Below are 23,295 nucleotides of genomic sequence, written 5' to 3' on the forward strand. Positions count from 1 at the left end.
TAGTATTTCATTCCTTTTGAAAACTGAAAAATAGTCTATTGTATTGATATGCTACATTTAATTTTTTTTTAAAAGATTTTACTTATTTATTTGACAGAGATCACAAGTAGGCAGAGAGGCAGGCAGAGAGAGAGGAAGGGAAGCAGGCTCCCTGCTGAGCAGAGAGCCTGATGATGCGGGGCTTGATCCCAGGACCCCGGGATCATGACCTGAGCCGAAGGCAGAGGCTTTTAACCCACTGAGCCACCCAGGTGCCCCTGATATGATACATTTAATTTATCCACTCACCAGGTGATGAATGTTTGGGTTATTTCCTTTTTTTTTGTACTATAAATAATAATGCTATGAACAGTTGGATGCAAGTTTGTATGAGTATCTGTTTTTAATTCCCTTGGGTATGTACTGGGAGTGTCTATGCTAAGCCTATGGTAACTTGATGTTTTACTTTCTGAGGAACTGCCCAACTGCTTTCCATTACAAGTGAACCATTTTACACTGCCTCCAGCAGGCTGTGAGGGTTCCAATTTCTCCACATCCTCACCATCACTATCTTCTGGGGTTTTTTGTTTGTTAGCTTTTAATTCTAGCCAACCTGTTAGAGAAATGGTTATCTCACTGTGGTTCTGATCTACATTTCTCTAATGACTGATGATACTGAACATCTTGTCCTGTGCTCATTGGTCATTTGTATGTCTTATTTGATAAATGTCTATTTAAATCTTCTACCCATTTTTTAAGTTTATTATCTTTTTATGATCTAGCCATAAGCATTCTGTAAGCATTCTGGATATTAGACCCTTATCAGGTATATGATTTACAAATATTTTCTCCCATTCTGTAGGCTGCCATTATATTTTGGTGATAGTATCCTTTCATGCCTAACAGTTTTAAATTTTGATGATGATTTTGATGAAGCCCAATTTATCTTTTTCTTTTGTATCTGTGCTTTTGGTATCATTTCTAAGAAATCGCTCTCAAATCTAATGTCTATAAGATCTTCCCCCTATATTTTCTTCTAGAAGTTTTATAGTTTTAGCTAATCCTTTTATCAAACTAATTTTTGAATATAGTATAAAGTAAAGGTCCAATTTCATTCTTTGGTATGTAGATTATCTGCTGTCCCAGCACCATTTCTTGAAAAGACTATTCTTCCCCCTTGAATGATCCTGACACCCCTGTTAAAAATCAACTGACCATAGATTTACGGCTTTATTTCTGGACTCTAATTTCCATTACACCGATCTACAAGTGTGGCTTAATGCCAGTACCAAGTGTTTTTAATTATTATAGCTTTGCAATAACTTTTCAGGTCAGGAAGTTTTAAGTCCTCCCCTTTGTTCTTCCTGTTTAACACTGTTTTGGCTACTCTGAGTTCCTTGCACTTCAACATGACATTCAGGGTCAGCTTGTTATTTTCTGAAAAAAAGGAACCTGTAATTTTCATGAGGACTGCACTGAATCTGTAGACCAACTGAGAAGTATCGCCATTGTAATGATGGCATCTTAATGATTAGGTCTTCCAATCCATGAACATAGGGGTATTTTTCCATTTATTTAGGTATACTTTAATTTCTTTCAACAATATTTTGTTTTCAACATACAAGCCTTAATTATCATTATGATCTGATCGCTCTATCATTATGATCTGACACTTGAGGGGGTAATACATAAGCCTTCATTTAGAATGTCAATAAAACCAAATTTTTTATTTAAAGAATAATCTATAAACTATCCTTTGTGATAAGTAAAACACATATATGAAGAGTCCTAAGATTTTCAGAGTTGGAAAACTTCTGTTTAACATTTCTGTAAACAGGCACTGAGAAGCCAGCACTAGGAAAGGAACATAGAACACTGTGCCCATCCTGGCAGATTTATAGAGAAGGTATACATGTGTGTGTACATGTGACAGATGAAAGGACAGACATAAAAAAAAAAAAAGACCCCAACACTGTGCCATTAACACTTACTGTCTTTTATGATTGGAGAAACCAAAGCCCCAAATCACTATGTCATTTAAATAAAGTAACATAGTTAATTAGTGCATGAGCTGAACAAAAATTCGCATTGAGACTTAAAAGAAAGAGGACACCTTAACACAATGTGAGTGTTATCCTCTGGCTCAGTTCCCTAGTTGCTATTTATCACAGATTTTTATCATTTAGTAGATATTAATATAATATTTTCAAGTATAGTGCTAAGCTGCTAGAAAAACAATGAAAAACAGGAGAGAAATCAGAAAGCCTGTCCTCATGTGTCCTCTTTGCCTTTCTTTCTTGTCAATAAGAGGTCATTCTGATGTGGAAAATACTACCTTTCTAAAAGTTGCTCCTAGTTTTGTTGTAAATACCCCCCAATCCTTCTATCTCATGGTGTCTCTCATAAGAGCAAGTCATGAACATCAAGATCTTCTCAATAATGCGGTTTCTGGCCAGTGTCCCTGGGCAGCTTCCTGTTTCAAAGGTTTGCAGGCAGAGCTGCTAGGTACCAATTTGCCCTTAGAATAAAATAAAAGGAAACCAGAGTTCTGAGTTCCATATTACCTAGGATTGTATTTCTTCTACTACTACTGGCACAGAATTTTACCTGTCAGCACCTGTTTGGAGAATTACCATTCCCCAATCCTCTGCCCATGTTGTTTAGAATGGGTATGACTAATACAGCGCCATACTTATCACACATTCTGGTTCAGGGGTAGGCACATAAAGCAGACAGGCTCATAATAGCCTTCTCTGAAACTCTGTTGGGAGGTATCAGGAATGAAGTACTGCAGTGCCATTAGTGTTCCTGAGTAGTAAAATTTAAGGCAAAACTAGACATCTAATAGCCTTGGTAACATACAGGGAGAGCCAAGCTGAGAATAAAGCCTACATATTCATGCACACAGACCAGAAGGAAGCTTATGTAACTTACATAAGCTACTCTGTCCCTCATTTTTAACTTCAAGCTACATTGAGCTGTGTTTCCAAAATATAATCCAAAAGTGTCCTGATTAATGCATAATCTCCTAAAATTAAATTACTCATTCAAATAACTAGTGAGCTTCAGGCACTTTACTTAGGCCTGAAGTATGATAAGGGCCTTGGGTATGATAAGGTGAATAATGATTTAAATCATATGATTTAAATAATATAGACCAAAGAAATAATAATAATACAGGCCATTTCCTAATAAAATACATTTTAAAGAAAATCTTGAGGCATGGAAACAATATTTTTCTTATGCAGAAATCTTAAAATCCATTGAAATACAGGGTAATGAATGATTAAAAATATGCACCTAAATCGAAACAGGTTTGAGCTCTGACTTGTTGCCACTTACCAGGCAGGGAGACCATGTTTTCTCCGCCTCATTTTTCTTATCTCCCAAACAGTGTACTAGTAACAATAGTAACTACTTCAGAGGATTGTTGTAGGATTGAGAGATATAATAATACCATGTAAAAATCTATGCACAAAGTAAATGTAAATGCTCCTGAAATGATCGTTCTTTTTTATTGATTTCAAATAAACTGCTGACAGATAAATTAAAAAATTTTTTTAAATGTTTGCTTTTCAAGCCTCCTCTTCAAAAGCAGTAAGAAGTTACGTGACATTGTTCTCCCTTTGCTGCCAGAAATGTCATCTGCATAGGTAACTGGACTCATATTTTAAAACATACTTTTCAAAAGACCACTACAGAGTTGAACAAACGTTTAACAGGACTATTAAGCAAGAAATAGAAAAATCTACAGAATTATTACATAAATGATGCCGAGGGTATTTCAGTAATTCTTACGAAAAGACTAGAAAGACTGTTAGTAAGCTATTTCAAAAAGCAAAAGTAAAACATTTTTCACAGAACATTTTTGGAAAAATATGAATTTCTAATGACTTTCTGAGGCAGATACATCTAAATATACAGCAGCTAATGAGAACACCACAAACAAAACAAAACACCAATCTTCACATCTAAGGTTCCAACTACAACTCTACGGTCGAGGCTGCCATTTGTTTTAAGACTACCAAAGCCCCTGTAGCCACAGCCCGTGACACACGTTTGGATATCATAAGGCTCATCTTTCTTAATGGAAGATTTTACTACATTTGAGGTGTGCACACCTGCGATATGGGCGCACTCTGAATTATAATCTATTCCCCATAATTATCAATAAAAACCTACTCATTCTTAAGTGGTATTTCCAAGTTAGACATTAGTGAGGGTTTGCTTGAAAATGAATCATGTATTTTATAGCTTTTATACTGGAAATTCCATTGTACTCGTAAATGCTGTACCTCAAAATTAAGCTATTATTTTTTATTTTTATTTTTTAGAGATTTCATTATTTATTTGACAGAGAGAGAGTGGGTACATAGGGGCGGGAGCAGCGGAAGAGGAAGATGCAGACTCTGTGCTGAGCTGGGAGCCTGATGCAGGGCTTGATCCCAGGACCTGAGCCGAAATCAAGAGTCAGGTGTTTGACTGAGCCACCCACGTGCCCCCAAAATTAAGTTTTTAAATTGGGTCCAACATGTTAGAGACCAAAAGAAAATAGTAACTGCCGACACACAAATAAATTCCAAATAGTCTCGATAAAATCCACAAAGACTATAAATATACCCATCTGCCCTTGGAAAGTGGGTCATTCAGCGGTAATCATTATGCACTGAATTACATCTCCTCCTCATCAACCACTTGGTGGGGTCCCCTGGCTTCAGGATGACTGAATCCCACACAAAGAAGCCTTCTCCTGCGGTTGGCACTCCATCTCCTCCTCCCAATCTCAGGGTTCAAAGGTCAGACATCAACATCCCCTCCTTCCACAGGAGTAGAAAGGCAGCCAGACACGGATGGACCTAGTGGCTGTTAGGCAGGGACTGTATCCGGGGGTGGGAATGCAAAGATACGTAGCACTGCCATTCATGGGACAGGAGTGTGAAAATCCAAAGGAGAGAGATGCAAAGCTGCACTGCCCAGGTGCGGGAGCACGGAGCAGGAAGGAACCCGGCTCTGTGGCCTCAGAGATAAGAGAGTTCTGAGGAAGGCTGGAGGGCGGGTCTTGTTTGCCTGCTCTGTGAAAGGCCACATTTATTCCCTCTTCTTTGAGCAGCTTCTCCTTTGTGAACCTGCTACCTACTGCAACAAACCGAATAAAATCATCTCCCTACTTGTTCAGTGCATTTTGTCTTACCCGAAAGGTATCATCTTGCTTTGCCTGTTGTCCAAGGAAAGGGGGCAACAATCTCCCTTGGTTCACATGTAAACAAACACATGTCTTGGGGGGCAGGTCCAACCACTTTGACAGGGCAGCCAGCCACAGTGTGAGGTGAGACCTGGCTCTCACCACTGAACCCAGCTTCTACTGCCCCATCAGAGCAAAGGTGATTCCCCACGTCGTGGTGGACCTGTGAGGCTGTGGCCCAGGCTTTAAGAAAGCCGTATGCTCTGAGCAGTGGTCTCACGAAAGCTCCTGCTTCGGTCACCCGAAGGCTTCCCTGCAACACCCCCAAAAGTTTCCTTCTATGACAACACACCACGTGCACACTTACACACCTGCCAGACACATTTACACAATGCACTATCCGCGCAGAAATCAAAGAGGACACACCCACGAGTGAACACCAGGTTGAAGAGGCTTCCATGCAGATTTAAAAGATATTTATTAATAGTGTCCCAAATTGGTCCTAAGAGAAAAACAGAAGCAACTGATAAAACAGAACAATGGTTAAAGAAGGGGTCAGAGAAATGCAGTCTATAGGCCACATTTAATGGGCCTCCTATTTTTGTAAATAATAAAACCTAACAGGCATGAAAAAATAAGCTTTTGGGTTTTACTGGCACAAAGCCGCATTCATTCCTTGATATACTGTCACTGCTTTCATGCCATAAGGGCCGAGCTATGGAGCTGCAAGCCCCGAAGCCATGCGCTCACTATGCCGCCCTTTCCAGAAAACGTTTGCCAACTCCTGGACTCTTTCTACTCAAAAGAGAAAAGCCCCAAACCTATTCTGCTAAAAAGCAAAATCAGAATATCCCTATAACTACCTTCTCATTTGTTCTTCCAGATGAAACAACACTTTACCGCACTCTGTAGACACCGTCCTCTTGTGCAACACAATACAATACCAGCATCTACTGGACGTAGCAGGAAGAAACAGTTAAACGTTTCTATTTCGGTCTTTTTTTTTTTTTTTTTTTTTTTAATGGGGGGGCGCTTAAAGGTAAACAATGAACTGTGTTAAATTTGCTAATGGAGAATCGTATCAAAAGGCCTTCATAGGGGGCACCTGGGTGGCTCAGTGGGTTAAGCCTCTGCCTTCAGCTCAGGTCATAATCTTAGGGTCCTGGGATCGAGTCCCGCATCAGGCTCCCTGCTCTACGGGGAGCCTGCTTCCTCCTCTCTCTCTCTCTCTCTGCTTGCCTCTCTGCCCACTTGTGATCTCTCTCTATCAAATAAATAAAATCTTAAAAAAAAAAAAAAGGCCTTCATAGCACATAGAAAATCTCGATTATGCTACTGGTTCTCAAATTTAATACATTCTCTTTATGAGGCAATTTTTACATTTTTCTTTGCAGAGTTCACTGGTTGGATTAAATAGCCAAGCTCAGGAACTGCTGAATCCACTGCCCCATCAGCTCCAACCCATGTAATCTCCCCGCCTGGGGGGTCAGGACGCATGGTCACTTGGGGTGCTTTGCTCCCCCAGGATGATGGAGTTTTGGCTCTAGTAAAATGAACTGGAAAGATCACCTTAAACCAGATTGCCAAGGAACTTTATGACAAGTTAAGGAACTTCTTTCTGAGAAGGAGAGGGATTGATCCTGTATGTTGGGGTGATAACTTTGGAAGCCAGAGGCTATGGAGATGAGAGGGAAGATACCAAAACCTGGGCAGTGTGGAAGGCACCATTACCCAGGCCAAGAGGTGACCACCACAGAGCTAACCCAGGCAATGACGGTGAGAGTGGGGAAGAGAAACTACACTCTTCCCAAGGCAGAAGCAACTGAACTAAATTAGTCAATTGACTTTGAAGGTGTGCCTTCTTGTTATTTCTATTTTACAGCGGTTTTGTTTTCTTTCCTTTTAAAAAGGAAATTTCTTAAGGAAATCTGATAGGTCCTCAGCTCCCTATGAACACAGACCATGCTTCCCTATGTCTTTTTTCAGTTTCTACATCTAAAGTGCAGGGAGAGGCAGCGTGAGATGCAGAGCTGGCCGGCTGGAGGGAGGACAGGGGAGAGTCTGCAGAGGGGGGCTCAGATCCTGCTTCTCTCACTGCCTAGCTGTTCAGTCTTGCTAGCAGTCCATTTTCTCAACACAAAATGGATCATAATGTGTAATTTTGGTTTTAAGACTAAGAGACAATATACGTTTGCACAGAGGCATCCATTTACAAAAACAGACATTCAGTAAAGAGGAATTGTTACTAGTATTTTCGCACTAGTATTATTCAACTACGAATAATCAACTTTCAGACAACCTAAAAAAGGTCTTTGCTTTTATAGAAAGTTGGTTTGGAAAGTCTCTGTCCACCCCACCCTTTAGGCAAGTGCAATTACTGGATTCAGTTCTCTTAAAAAAAAATAAAATAAATAAATAATGAATTTTAAGCTTTATTTTTTTCTAAAAGATGTGCAACAGGAGTTATTTTCAAGAAAATATCTTAAAAAGTTCAGGGAGGGAAAAAAGTATACTGAAATGTGAGACACTTAAACAGCACTTTCCTGTGGTTCTAGCTTCATAAACCTAGCAATTTTCTCCTCAATCTATCTTGCCAAGTATACATCTCCTTACTGAAGGTTACTACACTTCAAGCAACACAAACGCTGCAAAGTTAACTAAAACTTACATCTACATTCAGTGTTTGGTAAGGTACTGATTAAAAACACTGCTCAGTGGGTAGATCAGAGGAGTCAGAGGGCCTAAGGTAGAGTGGTAAGGGAAGGAGAGAAATAATGTTGACCACTTTATCTCCCAAACAGAAGGTGAGTTTAAAATATTTTAAAAAGATAAGAGTGATCCCTTTGGTTTAAGATTGGTTTATTTGATAGAGAGAGAGAGAGAGAGCTGGAGCAGGGGGAGGTGCCGAGGGAGAAGAGAGAATCTCAAGCAGATTTCCCAGTGAGCAAGGGGCCTGACTTGGGGCTTGAACTCACAATCCTGAGATCAGGGCCAAGGCTGAAACCACCAAGAGTTGGATGGATGCTTAACCCACTGCAACACCCGGGCACCCCTTCCTTTAGTTTTTGAGAAACATACTAGAAGACCTCTCCTAACATATGTAAACAGGCAGTTTTTTTTTTTTAGCACATGACATGGCTATTAATATTCTGATTCTAGAGCCCATCAATGGAACTGTCCTGTCATCACTAAAAAGTCCCAACATTTTTAAAGAGAGCTCATATGCCCTCCACTTTAAGATGGAAAAACTGGGCTTTCTTCAGGATCTTCCTCTCACCTTCTCCAAAGACGAGATAACTGTTAAAGGGCACAGCTATCTGTCTTATTTCAAGAAAAAAAAAAAAAAAGTCCAAACTATGGTTTTATTTACAAAGCAGACTACAACCTCTGCTAAATGATGGAGTCACTGTTTAGTTGGAAATGAACTGCCTGGAAGCAGCAACAAAGGAACTACATTCTTTTTGAAATATCTACCTAGTTGGGTCTTTTACTCCTGCTTGACTGTATTAAATACAGAGCATTAAAAAACATGATGAACTTCACAATGTGTTGGGGGAGAAAGAAAACTCTGAGGCAGTCAAAATTCCTTCAGCATGGATTCTTTTTAAATGAAATATGGATTTAAGTACATCTTAATAAGAAAGCAGAAAAGATGAGCCTTCAAGAATTACCTACCAACTTATGATTTTTAATATAAATCAAGGAAAATGGCTTGAAAGCCTATACATAATCCAAAAAACGTTTCCTTCTTCCATAAGTAGGTTAAGTGGAAAAATCTTTGTGCTATTCTTTATCCCATGTAAAAGGTGAGTCAATGGCATTTTAATGTACAATCTAAGAACTATTCCAATTCTGCCTAAGATTTTAAAAGTCCTCTGGGGTTTAGAAAAATCAAAGGCAACTTTTATTTAAAACCATGTTGAATTAAATAGGGTTTCTTTTAAATAAGTCATCATACTTAAAAAAATAAGTGTTACTAGAAAATGAATAGATGTATATTGTGTTTTAGTAATCCAGCTTACAGCTTTTTAACTCAAGGACAGAGAATTAAAGCAGCTTTTTACCTGATCTTTTGTTTTAATCTGTTTACCATAGGAGATATGTGGAATAGCTTTGGATGATTTTAGCAATTTTACAACCACGTTGAGAATATTAGATACAGAAATGTTTTCTCTGCCTATATCCATAAAACTGGGGGGTCATCCTGCAGAGAAACAATTGGTCAGTAACTATTTCATGTTCATCCAGTAAATAATACGCTGGCATTACTTGGGGCATACCACCACATGAAGAAAATATAAGCAAAACTACCAGAAATACTGGGGAAAATGACTACTTTCCTCAAAGTGCAGCAGATGTCAACTGCATTCTACTGCAATGTGATTTTGCAGGAATCAGATTTCTAAAGAAACTTTTTTAAGGATTTCTATCAAGACATGATAAATATCTGCCTTCTGTGACCTCTCTGCAGAATATGATTTGTTGAAATGGCCACAGGCAATATCAACTCACAAGAAAAGAAATGACTTATGAGGAGATAAGTCTTGATGACCTGATGGCAACATCACTGCAGGAATAAAGCGAGAATGCAGCCGTCCCTTCCCATACACGACAGACGTGACCTCCAAGAGCTGGATGTAAATCAAAACAGGTTTTAAACAGAATTCACATGAGGGTCTTGAATAAATTCCCCTCCCTACAATGTTCTTCCTTTTCAGTTGGGAGACTGAACTACCTGACAAAGGCAAAACAGGGAGCCACATCTGCCCGGTTACTGAGTTGATTCGCTGATAAAATTAAACAATGCAAATCTTGCTGGCGTGAATGTTTCTGCAAGATTGTACACTGTGCATCAGTCACCTGAAGCCTTCTGACGACAGCAACCAGTGGGCTTGAATCTAGTTTGTCGGAAGGATTTGATACTGCCTCTGGGTGCTACTTCTCACTTACGCGGATTAAGATTTGCCTCACCAAAGGGCAAGGCCAACATTCTCACTGATATTCTTCTGCTCAATAAATCTGTTTTGGAAATATCTATGACCTCAGTGACCTATGTAATAATTAACTCTAAAAAAATTATATATAATTCTTAAAAGACAAGATGCACAAAAATGCTATTTTCCTTTAAAAAAGAAAAGGCCAGGGTGCTTGGGTGGCCCAGTTAATGCAGCGGCTGCCTTCAGCTCAGGTCATGGACCCTGGGTCCTGGGATGAGTTCTGCATGGGCTCCTTGCTCAGCAGAGATCCTGCTTTTCCCTCTCCCTCTGCCTACTACTCTACCGACTTGTGTGCTCTCGTTCTCTGTCCAAAAATAAAAAATTATTTAAAAAAGAAAAGGCCATATACATTTTCAAGTTCCCTGGGCTGACCCCATGCTATAAACGGATTTGCAGAAGACTGCTCTCCCCTGCCCTGAGATGTGCCCTCAGTTTCCCCCTTGCTTTGCCACTTTCACTTTATCTACTGTTGCAACAAAGCTGGGCAAACAACTCCATTCTCCCAAAAGGGCTTTTTCTTCTCTGGTGTTTTGTATTGGTTGTACAACAATATCTGCATGTCACTCTGGGGAGAGAAAGCCTGGTTTACCTTTTCCTCCCAATGATCCTGCCTTAACACCCCAGGACAGAGCAGAGAAGGCAGCAGCTGGAATGGTGCCAAACATGGGAGACTCTCCCTAAGCCCTGCCTACGGGGCTTCTGTGTGGGCCTGAGGCACGAGCTTTGGTAGTCCTTTTCACCTCACCCCAGGAATCTACTTCTTGCTCTTTGGTGCAGGATAAGAAATTGAAGACCTCAAGGAAAAAAAAAAAAAATGTAACTATGTGTGGTGACGCATGTTAATGAGACTTACTGCTGTTTTCACTCTACAGTTACACACATGCCAAACCACTATGTCACACACCTCAAACTCATGTAATGTTGTGTGTCCACTATGTATCCATTAAGAAAAGAAAACTTTTAGAAGTCATTAGGGAGTACTTTCCAAGGAGGTGGTATAAAGCATTTGAATGCACAAATTTCATTTCAAGATTCTTTCCTAAGACGGCCTTCAAAGGAGTCCTGTCTCTTGTTGACTGATTTTACTTGAGGTGAGACAATTACTGCTACAAATTCAAGCTCTTGACACAGCCTCTCTGCTCTTCTCTGTGCCTGGTACATCAAGAGATGACCACCTGCTTCTGTAACAGAGGCAGCTCCAACTCTTCCTACCCCGCCTCACAGATTTGCCCCAGAGAGGCACCTCAAAGACTCTGAGTTCAGTCTGTCAAACTGTGGGGTGCACATCCTAGGGACTGTACACGAGAGTCATGGGACACTTTGAAAGTCAATGAATAAACACTAGTTACCTAAGAAATATGCTTCTGAAGTAAACAAGCATATTATAAAACAGAACACAAACTTTTATTCATTCCTAGGATAAAACATAAAAATTCAAATCAATGTTGGGCTTACTGCAGTTGCCTTCTGCTACAGAATCCAGGCCCCAAAAGGCCTCTCTTGACTCACCGTTGAAGCTCTGTGGAAAAGTTAGAGAATCACTGCCTTAAGTAGTTACCTAGGTCTCGCTCCGATTTCTACCTCTGCTGTACATGAATTCATGACGCTAGTACACAGTACACTAAAGTGACAATGTGTAAGAAATAAGCAACAAAACAATGGATGTGATCATGTGTATTATTTTGTACTCAAATTTGGTTTTAGTCCTAGAAGTAGTCATTGTGTCCCTACTAATTCAAAGCTTAGGCTTGGCAACCTGGCATAAATAAAGATGAACAGCTCCTACTGCCAGGCCTGAAGAATCTGGCACATGTGCACTTCATAACGATTATCAAAACTTGCAAGAAAAATTAATCTGGTCCACTTAGTGACACATATAATTTTGGACCTGCTATTCCTTCGGCTTGGAACACTCATGCCTTCAGTTCTCCGCTCTGCTGGTTCTTTCTCAGCCTTGACGCTCACCTCTTCAGAGAAGCCTTTCCTAAGCATCCCCCTGCAGGCCCTCTATAAATGTTGTCCTCCTGTTTGTTTCCTTTCAAGTCATTACTACAATTTGTAGTTACCCAGGAATTCTTTCCTCTTCATCATCTGTGTGCTTCCTCCCTGCAGAATGGACCAGAACCTTGTCTCATTTACTGCCACACCCTCAACTCTCTTGAGTGTCACTCAATAAATATTTTGGAATGAAAGGCTGCTGCATCATATTTAGAAATTAAAAACCAGACACTTCTCACAGATTTTTTTAAACTCTAGAAAATATCAGACTGTGGAAGTATTATAATCTGGCCCTCTTTTCTTACAAACCTAAAAAAGAAACTGAGGTTTGGCAACTCCTAGAAAATCTTTTTAGGATTACAAACTAGGGGTGGAGCTTGGACACATCTTCCATTTCCCTGGTCTCCCACGCCAGGGAACTTTTCCAAACCAAGCTGCTGTTACCTCCACTCTCACTTCATTAGTTCTGCAGGATATACGAACAGTGTTGAATACAGGTGAAAACCAGCCGTTTGCTTCTTTTCCCATCAACTGTCCTTCTTCCCTTTTTTGTCCACTCTCGTGGAGAAATCACATGCTGAGGAGGCTGACCTTTGTGCCACGTGCAGAAGAGATGGCACACAGTGATAATCCAATGCTGTTCCACAGCATGGGCTGTGGCTGTGTGGCTGACGTGGCCAGAGAGCCACCATATTCGCTACAGAAAATCATAAAGCGTGTCTGAAGCTAGGAGAAGTCAATCCATATGCACTGATCTCTCACACATTCAAAAAATAATTTAATTAATACATACTTCAGTAGGAAAATAGTACCTATTTTCCTCAAAGAAATCAAATTTAAACTCCAGGGACTAAAATAAAAAATCCCATAAAAAGAGAAGGGCCACATAAGTAAGTACCTTATGTGTCACGAGTTACAACTCCACTGGAAACTCCCAGAGAAGGACATGGGGACTGATGTGGAATCAGACCTATTTATTAAGCTCACAGGGAGGTAGCAGATAAAAAGCCACCATGTCTGATGATAAAATATTTCTCCCCTAGAAGAAACAGGGGTCATGCACAACTTCTTTCCAACCTCCTGCAATATCTGGAGCTTTCTGCAGTGGAGGCCAAAGTTCCCCCTTCCAGGCAGCTGCACTCCACTGCCCAGAGTTCCCAGGCTTAAAATGGGGCTCAAACTTCACTTTGTCAAATGAACCCAGGCTACTCTCTAACCCTGCAACACAACGGCTGACTTGTCTTCCCTGGACGAGGACATTTTTATTATTTTGAAATTAGCTGTTTTTTCCTGTGTATTTGTCCACCCAGCCTACCATGTCCGAAAGTAGAGTGACTGTGGGCCAGGACCCTGTCGGGGTATTAAGACAAGGCCTAGCACTCGTCTCTATTTTCCAACTAAACTGACACAGAGTCTCGCTCCTGAATGTCACAATGCGGAAATAAAATTCACACGTGTGCAGAACAGGTTTTACTCTGATCAAGTTCCTCAATCATAAAAGTGAGGCCCCCAAATTACTTGCTATTTAACCCTGGCAAATCTGTCTCGTGAATTCATGCCATAAATGCTAACAATTCTGCACTTTTGAAAAAGAACGTGAGATTAACTTTAAAATTAAGCAAAATGATAGGACACAAAAAATACAAATCAAGAAATGGGTAAATTGTAAATCCTATTAGTTGCAAAGTGTAAGGTATTTACCCAAGCATGGGACAAATGTTATTAAGATTCAATGGGTGGGGCGCCTGGGTGGCTCAGTGGGTTAAGCCTCTGCCTTTGGCTCGGGTCGTGGTCTCAGGGTCCTGGGATCGAGCCCCGCATGGGGCTCTCTGCTCAGCAGGGAGCCTGCTTCCCCCCCCCCTCTCTGCCTGCCTCTCTGCCTACTTGTGATCTCTCTCTCTCTGTAAAATAAATAAATTAAAAAAAAAAAAAGATTCAATGGGTAACACAGTATTTTTTTAAAAACATAGATGTTGGGGAGTATGTGCTATGGAGAGTGCTGTGAAATGTGTAAGACTGATGATTCATAGACCTCTACCCCTGGGGCAAATAATATATTATATGTTAATAAAAATAATTTTTAAAAAACTGTGTCAAATGTGTATAATATTTTATCTTTACCCAATAAAAAGGGCCCTATTTAACTCCAAAAGACCTCTCGTAAAAACTAACGCAGATGCGGATAATTATAGTCCTAAGTACCTCAAGTTTCTTAAGAAACTTGGTCATACATTCCAAATCCTCAGAAGCTCAGTACGCGCTGTCAGCAGCTGCATGCCTACAGCAGTCTGACATTCTTCAGTAGGTCCAAATGGAGCCACATGGTCAACGCTTGATCGTCAAATCAGTAGTATCCCTACTGCTAAACAGGAAGGCTTTTTTATTAAGTTGTCATCTTACCCTTTACATAATAAAAACTTATGTTCTCAATAGTATTTAACATAACCTAACAACCTGAAAAGTTTTTCCGCTCACACATTATCAGCACCTGAGCTTCAAGCACACCGATTTACTACAAAAACAAGCTCATATTTCATGCAAACCACAGCCAAGAGAAATTCAGACAGCCGATAAATGAAGGTATTTGTAATTTAAATGAACATTTAAAATAGTATTTTTAAATTAACACAATGTTCAACTCAGTAAAAGTGGATTATTTTGTTCAGAGCAAAATTCTCTAACACTTGCACTAACATGTTACTCTCGAAATGCGGACAGTGCCAGATACATGGTATATGCCCACTAACTTTATTAAAAATGATCTTGGGGAACTGGAGTGGCTCAGTGGGTTAAGCCTCTGCCCTTGGCTCAGGTCATGGTCTCAGGGTTCTGGGATCTAGCCCAGGTCTCTCTCTCTGACAGACAGACACACACACAGACACACACAGATACACAGACACACACCTCCTGGGATCTAGCCCAGTATCCGGCTGTCTGCTCAGCAGGGAGCCTGCTTCCCCCCTCCCCTCTCTCTGCCTGCCTTTCTGTCTCCTTGTGACCTCTCTCAGTCAAATAAATAAATAAAATATTTTAAAATAATTTTTAAAAAATGACTTGCCCTAGATTCGGCTCACAGTTCACTGGGGCTTTTTTTTTTTTTGGGAATATATCACTGGGGCTTTGACCTCAGCAAGAAAATAACACCACACTACTGTATTGCATGTATATAATCATGAGTAAATCAGGTGTGGCTAACACGGTCACCAGCTTCTGCACAGCGTTTATTCTATTGTTTCAGGAAAGCACAGCCTTCAGCTCCACCAAAAATAATAGCACGAGAAGGTGAGGGAACACACCTTCCGAGACCTGTGTGACATATATCAATATATAAGGGTGGGTGTTTGCCTCAAGTATGAAAAATAATCTAACACAAGTCAGCACGTCTCTTTGGGTCACCAATTAATGTTGGAGCAAAAGGAAGGTTGGGAGAAAATGAGACAATTTTGGGAACTGTGAATCTAGCAGGATAAGGTTTATTTCTGAAAAGAAATTCATCAACATAAATAAGACTAGAAGCTTTTTTTCTTGGTTTTCTGATATGGTGAAATGTTGATTACACAATTAAACACTTTAATGAAAACAGGGAAACACAAAATTATTCCAATACTAGGATCTCAAGATATTCTTATTCATTATAAAAACTGATAGGGAGATTAGCGTAACACATGTAAGCAAGGTATTTAGTTTTATTAAGGTGATTTTTTTTTTTTTGACAGAGATCACAAGTAGATGGAGAGGCAGGCAGAGAGAGAGAGAGAGAGAGAGAGAGAGAGAGTGAGAAGCAGGCTACCTGCTGAGCAGAGAGCACTATGCGGGACTCAATCCCAGGACCCTGAGATCATGACCTGAGCCGAAGGCAGCGGCTTAACCCACTGAGCCACCCAGGTGCCCAAGGTGGTTTATTTTAACAACAGTTCACACTATGACTTTTTGGTTAATATGCATACATAACTATATATATCTTAAAAACATATACATATCAAAAATTACCCCTATACAAAAAATGATGAAAACCATGTCAAGTATATCCAATTCTTAAAGAATAAAGGAGACTATACAAAAATAAAAATAGTAATTATGTGAAGATAGTGATACAATGGGGATAGTTTTTCCTTCATTTATAACATTATATTACTTTAAAAACTGAATTAAAATATATTTATTTTGACTTGGTTATATACATAAAATCGCTATATCATTTAGAGATATTAAATTATAGCAAAGGAATATAGTTCCTCATTTTATTTGGTTCCTAAATAAAACTTCTATGCAGTTTTAAAATTCATATAAATACAAAATGTACATACCTGAGCCAACCTCTTTTTCCTCTTCTTCAATGTTGTTTTTGATGCTATCATATTCCTCATCAATGGTCTGGTTACCACGCATCTGAGACAAAATTCTACGGGCTTTCTGAGTCTGTCCTTTCTGAATCAGCCATCGAGGGCTTTCAGGTAAAAACAGAAAGCCAAAAAACTGTATAACTGCTGGAATTGCTGCAAGTCCCAACATGTACCTGCAATAAGAAATCCATGTATTATTATAAAATTTGGACTTATTAGCACTGACTATGAATAAAAGGTTTGTGTTCATCATATGGGGAATAGTATCTAACATTAAATTAGAATGCCTTTCCATGTGTGCATCTGTGTGTGAGAGGGAGAGAGACACCAGAAAAAACAATATTTTTATGCAGTAGTGAGAAACTGAAAAATGAGAAAAATCTAATTCTTCTCTCTTACACAAATTACAATAAAAAGGGGCAAAAGTCACAATAATTATGTGTATACATTCTGAACCACACACACCATGCAAAACACCATAATCACCATCCCTTTCTAATACTAATACATAAAATTCTGTATTTTACCATAGAAAATGAGGCTGAGACAAAACTCTGATAATCTGTTTAAAAAAACATTCATCATTAAAATAAATGCCCCCAAACTATTTATTTTTTTGCTCCGTGAATGATCAGTAATGACATCATTTTGCCATCAAGCATCATGTTCACCCTCATTAACCATGGAGAAGCCCAGATATGAAAAAGATAGTCAGAAGAAAATAATCATTATCAAAATGATAGAGATACAGTAAATAAGTATATAATTTTAAATCCATCAGAGAAATAACAAATACAGTAATGGGAGTACATCAGTATCAAAGATTTCTCCAAAATTATTCTGACCACTGGAACGATCTTCTAACACCTCTCTGCTTTTAGGCCTCCATCTTTTTTTTGGGAAGTTTTTCTTTTCTTTCATTTTTTTTTTTTTAAGATTTTATTTATTTATTTGACAGATCACAAGTAGGCAGAAAGGCACGTAGAGGGAGAGGGAGGAACAGGCTCCCCGATGAGCGGAGAGCCTGACGCAGGGCTCGATACCAGGACCCTGGGATCATGACCTGAGCTGAAGGCAGAGGCTTTAACCCAATGAGCCAGCCAGGCACCCCAGGCCTCCATCATTTTTTTTTTTTCCCCCAAAGAAGTTTATTTATAAAAGAATCTGTCTCCTGGCCATAGTCTGCCAAATCTTGTTCTAAAAGATGGTAATGAAAAAAAAAACTAAGTAAGAAGTCCTTTTTTATTTTCTTTTTTTTTCATCCTACAGATCTTATATGATATTGGAACTGCTTTTTTTTTTTTAATTTATTTATTTATTTTCAGAAAAACAGTATTCATTATTTTTTCACCACACCCAGGGCTCCATGCAATCCGTGCCCTCTCCAATACCCACCACCTGGATCCCCCAACCTCCCTCCCCCCCCACTTCAAACCCCTCACACTGTTTTTCAGAGTTCATAGTCTCTCGTGATTCACATCCCCATCCAATTTACCCCAACTCCCTTCTCCTCTCTAACACCCCTTGTCTTCCATGCTATTCGTTATGCTCCACAAATAAGTGAAACCATATGATAATTGACTCTCTCTGCTTGACTTATTTCACTCAGCATAATCTCTTCCAGTCCCGTCCATGTTGCTACAAAAGTTGGGTATTCATCCTTTCTGATGGAGGCATAATACTCCATAGTGTATATGGACCACATCTTCCTTATCCATTCGTCCGTTGAAGGGCATCTTGGTTCTTTCCATAGTTTGGTGATCGTGGCCATTGCTGCTATAAACATTGGGGTACAGATGGCCCTTCTTTTCACGACATCTGTATCTTTGGGGTAAATACCCAGGAGTGCAATTGCAGGGTCATAGGGAAGCTCTGTTTTTAATTTCTTGAGGAATCTCCACACAGTTCTTCAAAGAGGCTGCACCAACTTGCACTCCCACCAACAGTGTAAGAGGGTTCCCCTTTCTCCACATCCTCTCCAACACATGCTGTTTCCTGTTTTGTTAATTTTGGCCATTCTAACTGGTGTAAGGTGATATCTCAATGTGGTTTTAATTTGAATCTCCCTGAGGGATAATGATGATGAGCATTTTTTCATGTGTCTGATAGCCATTTGTATGTCTTGATTGGAGAAGTGTCTGTTCATATCTTCTGCCCATTTTTTGATGTGTTTGCCTGTTTTGTGTGTGTTGAGTTTGAGGAGTTCATTATAGATCCTGGATATCAACCTTTTGTCTGTACTGTCACTTGTAAATATCTTCTCCCATTCCGTGGGAATGGGAAAAAACAGTTTTTTTGACTGTTTCCTTTGCTGTGCAGAAGCTTTTGATTTTGATGAAGTCCCAAAAGTTTATTTTCGCTTTTGTTTCCTTTGCCTTTGGACACGAATCTTGAAAGAAGTTGCTGTGGCTGATATCGAAGAGATTACTGCCGATGTTCTCCTCTAGGATTCTGATGGATTCCTGTCTCACGTTGAGGTCTTTTATCCATTTTGAGTTTATCTTTGTGTACGGTGTATGAGAATGGTCGAGTTTCATTCTTCTACACATAGAAGAATGTTTTCCCCAGCACCAGGCCCAGTTCTCCCAGCACCATTTATTGAAGAGACTGTCTTTTTTCCACTGTATATTTTTTCCTGTTTTGTCGAAGATTACTATTGACCATAGAGTTGAGGGTCCATATCTGGGCTCTCTACTCTGTTCCACTGGTCTATGCGTCTGTTTTTATGCCAGTACCATGCTGTCTTGGTGATCACAGCTTTATAATAAAGCTTGAAATCAGGTAACGTGATGCCGCCAGCTTTATTTTTGTTTTTCAATATTTCCTTAGCGATTCGGGGTCTCTTCTGATTCCATACAAATTTCAGGATTATTTGCTCCAGCTCTTTGAAGAATACTGGTGGAATTTTGATCGGAATGGCATTAAAAGTATAGATTGCTCTAGGCAGTATAGACATTTTAACAATGTTTATTCTTCCGATCCAAGAGCATGGAATGGTCTTCTTCACAAATGAAGAAGCATTTGTGTCTTCTTTAATTTCTTTCATGAGTGTCCTGTAGTTCCTCAAGTACAGATCCTTTACCTCTATGGTTAGGTTTATTCCCAGGTATCTTATGGTTCTTGGTGCTATAGTAAATGGAATCGATTCTCTAATTTCCCTTTCTGTATTTTCATAGTTAGTGTATAAGAAAGCCACTGATTTCTGCACATTGACTTTGTATCCTGCCACATTGCTGAATTGCTGTATGAGTTCTAGTAGTTTGGGGGTGGAGTCTTTGGGGTTTTCCATATAAAGAATCATGTCATCTGCAAAGAGAGAGAGTTTGACTTCATTACCAATTTGGATACCTTTTATTTCTCTTTGTTGTCTGATTGCTGTTGCTAGGACTTCTAATACTATGTTGAACAAGAGTGGTGAAAGTGGGCATCCTTTTGTTCCTGATCTCAACGGGAAGGCTGCAAGCTTTTTCCCATTGAGGATGATATTTGCTGTGGGTCTTTCATAGATAGATTTGATGAGGTTCAGGAATGTTCCCTCTATCCCTATACTTTGAAGCGTTTTAATCAGGAACGGATGCTGGATTTTGTCAAATGCTTTTTCTGCATCAATTGAGAGGACCATGTGGTTCTTCTCTCTTCTCATATTAATTTGTTGTATCACATTGATTGATTTGCGAATGTTGAACTATCCTTGTAGCCCAGGGATGAATCCCATCTGATCATGGTGGATAATCTTTTTAATGTGCTGTTGGATCCTGTTGGCTAGAATCTTGTTGAGAATCTTAGCATCCATATTCATCAGTGATATTGGTCTAAAATTCTCCTATTTGGTAGGGTCTTTGCCTGGTTTGGGGATCAGGGTAATGCTGGCTTCATAGAAAGAGTCTGGAAGTTTTCCTTCTGCTTCAATTTTTTGAAACAGCTTCAGGAGAATAGGTGTTATTTCTTCTTTGAAGGTTTGGTAGAATTCCCCAGGGAATCCGTCAGGTCCTGGGCTCTTGTTTTTTGGGAGGTTTTTGATCACTGCTTCAATCTCGTTATTAGATATCGGTCTATTCAGGTTGTCGATTTCTTCCTGGTTCAATGTTGGTAGTTTATATTTTTCCAGCAATGCATCCATTTCATCTAGGTTGCTAAGCTCATTGGCATATAACTGTTGATAATAACTTCTGATGATTGTTTCTACTTCCTTGGTGTTAGTTGTGATCTCTCCCTTTTCATTCATAATTTTATGAATTTGGGCTTTCTCTCTTTTCTTTTGGATTAGTGTGGCCAATGGTTTATCCGATCTTATTGATTCTTTCAAAAAACCAGCTTCTAGTTTCATTGATACGTTCTACTGTATCTCTGGTTTCTACCTCATTGATCTCAGCTCTAATCTTGATGATTTCCCTTCTTATGTGTGGAGTTGGTTTGATTTGTTGTTGATTTTCCAGTTCTTTAAGGTGTAGACACAGCTGTTTTGTTCTAGATTTTTCAATTTTTTTGAGGGAGGCTTGGATGGCTATGTATTTCCCCCTTAGGACCGCCTTTGCCGTATCCCATAGGTTTTGGACCGAAGTGTCTTCATTCTCATTGGTTTCCATGAATTGTTTCAGATCTCCTGGTTGATCCAAGCATTCTTAAGCAAGGTGGTCTTTAGCTTCCAGGTATTTGAGTTCCTTCTGAACTTTTCCTTGTGATTGAGCTCCAATTTCAAAGCATTGTGATCTGAGAATATGCAGGGAATAATCTCAGTCTTTTGGTATCGGTTGAGTCCTGATTTGTGACCCAGCATGTGGTCTATTCTGGAGAAGGTTCCGTGTGCACCTGAGAAGAATGAGTATTCTGTTGTTTTAGGGTGGAATGTTCTGTATATATCTATGAGGTCCATCTGGTCCAATGTGTCATTCAATGCTCTTGTTTCTTTATTGATTTTCTGCTTCGATGATCTGTCTAACTCTGAAAGAGGCGTGTTAAGATCTCCTACGATTAGTGTATTCATATCAATATGACTCTTTATCTTGATTAACAGTTTTCTTAAGTAATTGGCTGCTCCCATATTGGAAGCATAGATATTTACAATTGTTAGATCATCTTGGTGGATAGTCCCTTTAAGGATTATGTAGTGTCCTTCTGTATCTCTGACTACAGTCTTTAGTTTGAAGTCTAATTTATCTGATATGAGAATCGCTACCCCAGCCTTCTTTTGAGTCCCATTGGCATGAAAGATGCTTCTCCATCCCTTCACTTTCAGTCTGGGTGTATCTTTAGGTTCAAAATGGGTCTCTTGTAGACAACATATGGATGGGTCCTGTCGTTTTATCCAATCTGCAACCCTGTGCCGTTTTATGGGTGCATTTAGGCCATTCACATTGAGGGTGATTATTGATAGATACGTTTTTATTGATATCGAGTTACCCTTGAAGTCTTTCTTTCTGTAGACTGGCTCTATATTTCTGTTCAATGCTATTCTTGGGATTTTTCCTCTTTTATAGAACCCCCCCTTAATATTTCCTGCAGTGTCGGCTTGGTGGTTGCATAGTCTTTTAAGCCTTGCCAGTCTTGAAAACTCTTTATCTCTCCATCCATTTTGAATGTCAGTCTTGCTGGATAAATTATTCTTGGCTGCATGTTCTTCTCATTTAGTGCCCTGAATATATCTTGCCAGCCTCTTCTGGCTTGCCAGGTCTCTGTGGACAGGTCTGACTTTATTTTGATGGGCTTCCCTCTGTAAGTAGGAAGCCTCTTTGCCCTGGCGGCTTTCAAGAGATTATACCTACAATTATAATTCCTCAATTTGAGTATCAGGTGTCGTGATGTTTTTTTGGAATGTATAATCTTGGGTGGAGACCGTTCAGCCTCTAGTACATGAATGCTGGTTCCATTCACGAGATTGGGAAAATTTTCATGAAGGACTGGTTCCACTCTATCTTCTAGACTTCTTTCTTTCTCCTCCCCTTCAGGGATTCCAATAATTCTGACGTTGGAACAGTTCATGGCATCATTTATTTCCCTGATTCTGCTTTCGTGGTTTCTAAGCTGTTTGTTCCAGGCTTCCTCCTGAACCTTTCTCTCTATCTGTTTGTCTTCCAGATCACTAATTCTATCTTCTGTCTCAGTTACCCGAGCTTTGAGAGAGTTTAGATTAGATTGGAACTCATTGAGAGCATTGTGGACCTCCTCCCTGGTAGCTTGAAGCTCCGCCCTAACATTGTGAACATCCTGTCTGGTCGCTTTCAGTTCGGCCCTAATCAATTCTGTTTGGTCATCCATGGCTTTCTCCAACCTAGCTATTGCCTGGATAATTGTTAGCCTGAATTCTCTTTCCGACATATTGTCTATGTTGATAGCCGTTAGCTCTGTTGCAGAAGGTCCATCCTCTGTATTTTTCTTCTGTTGGGCATTCCTCCTCCTAGTCATTTTGGTGGGAGATGACTGAACAGATGTAGCTGGATGTATCAACTCTGGTGCAGTCAAGGTGCACCCTGCAACACTTCTGAGCAATCAGGATTCCCCACCCAAACAAGAGACAAAAGAAAAGAAAAAGAAAGAGAAAAAAAAAGAAAAGAAAAATAAAGAGAGAGAGACAGGAAAGAATGAGAAGATGAAAAAGAAGGTTCTGCCCAGATGGGCCCCAAGGTAAGATTTATGAAGTAGACAAACAAAAAGAGATAAAAAGACTAATACAAGTATATGACAAGAGAAAAAAAAAAATATATATATATGCAAATAAAGAAAGAACCTCGTCAAAAAGAACCACAAGAGTAAAATTTATATGCTATCAGGACAACCACAAAAAACACAGAAACACTGG

The 23,295-nt window shown here is 39.6% G+C and overlaps 1 protein-coding gene across 1 annotated transcript in view; it reads right to left on the bottom strand.

Annotated features, from left to right (window-relative positions):
- SLC2A13 (solute carrier family 2 member 13) overlaps positions 1-23,295 on the bottom strand; it is a 376,814-nt gene that overhangs the window by 269,329 nt on the left and 84,190 nt on the right. The window contains exon 3 of the mRNA XM_044229028.1: positions 16,464-16,672. Coding sequence (XP_044084963.1) covers positions 16,464-16,672 — 209 coding nt within the window. The remainder of the gene's footprint in view (positions 1-16,463; positions 16,673-23,295) is intronic.

Source organism: Neovison vison, chromosome 12, assembly GCF_020171115.1.
Source record: "Neovison vison isolate M4711 chromosome 12, ASM_NN_V1, whole genome shotgun sequence".
NCBI lineage: Eukaryota > Metazoa > Chordata > Mammalia > Carnivora > Mustelidae > Neogale > Neogale vison.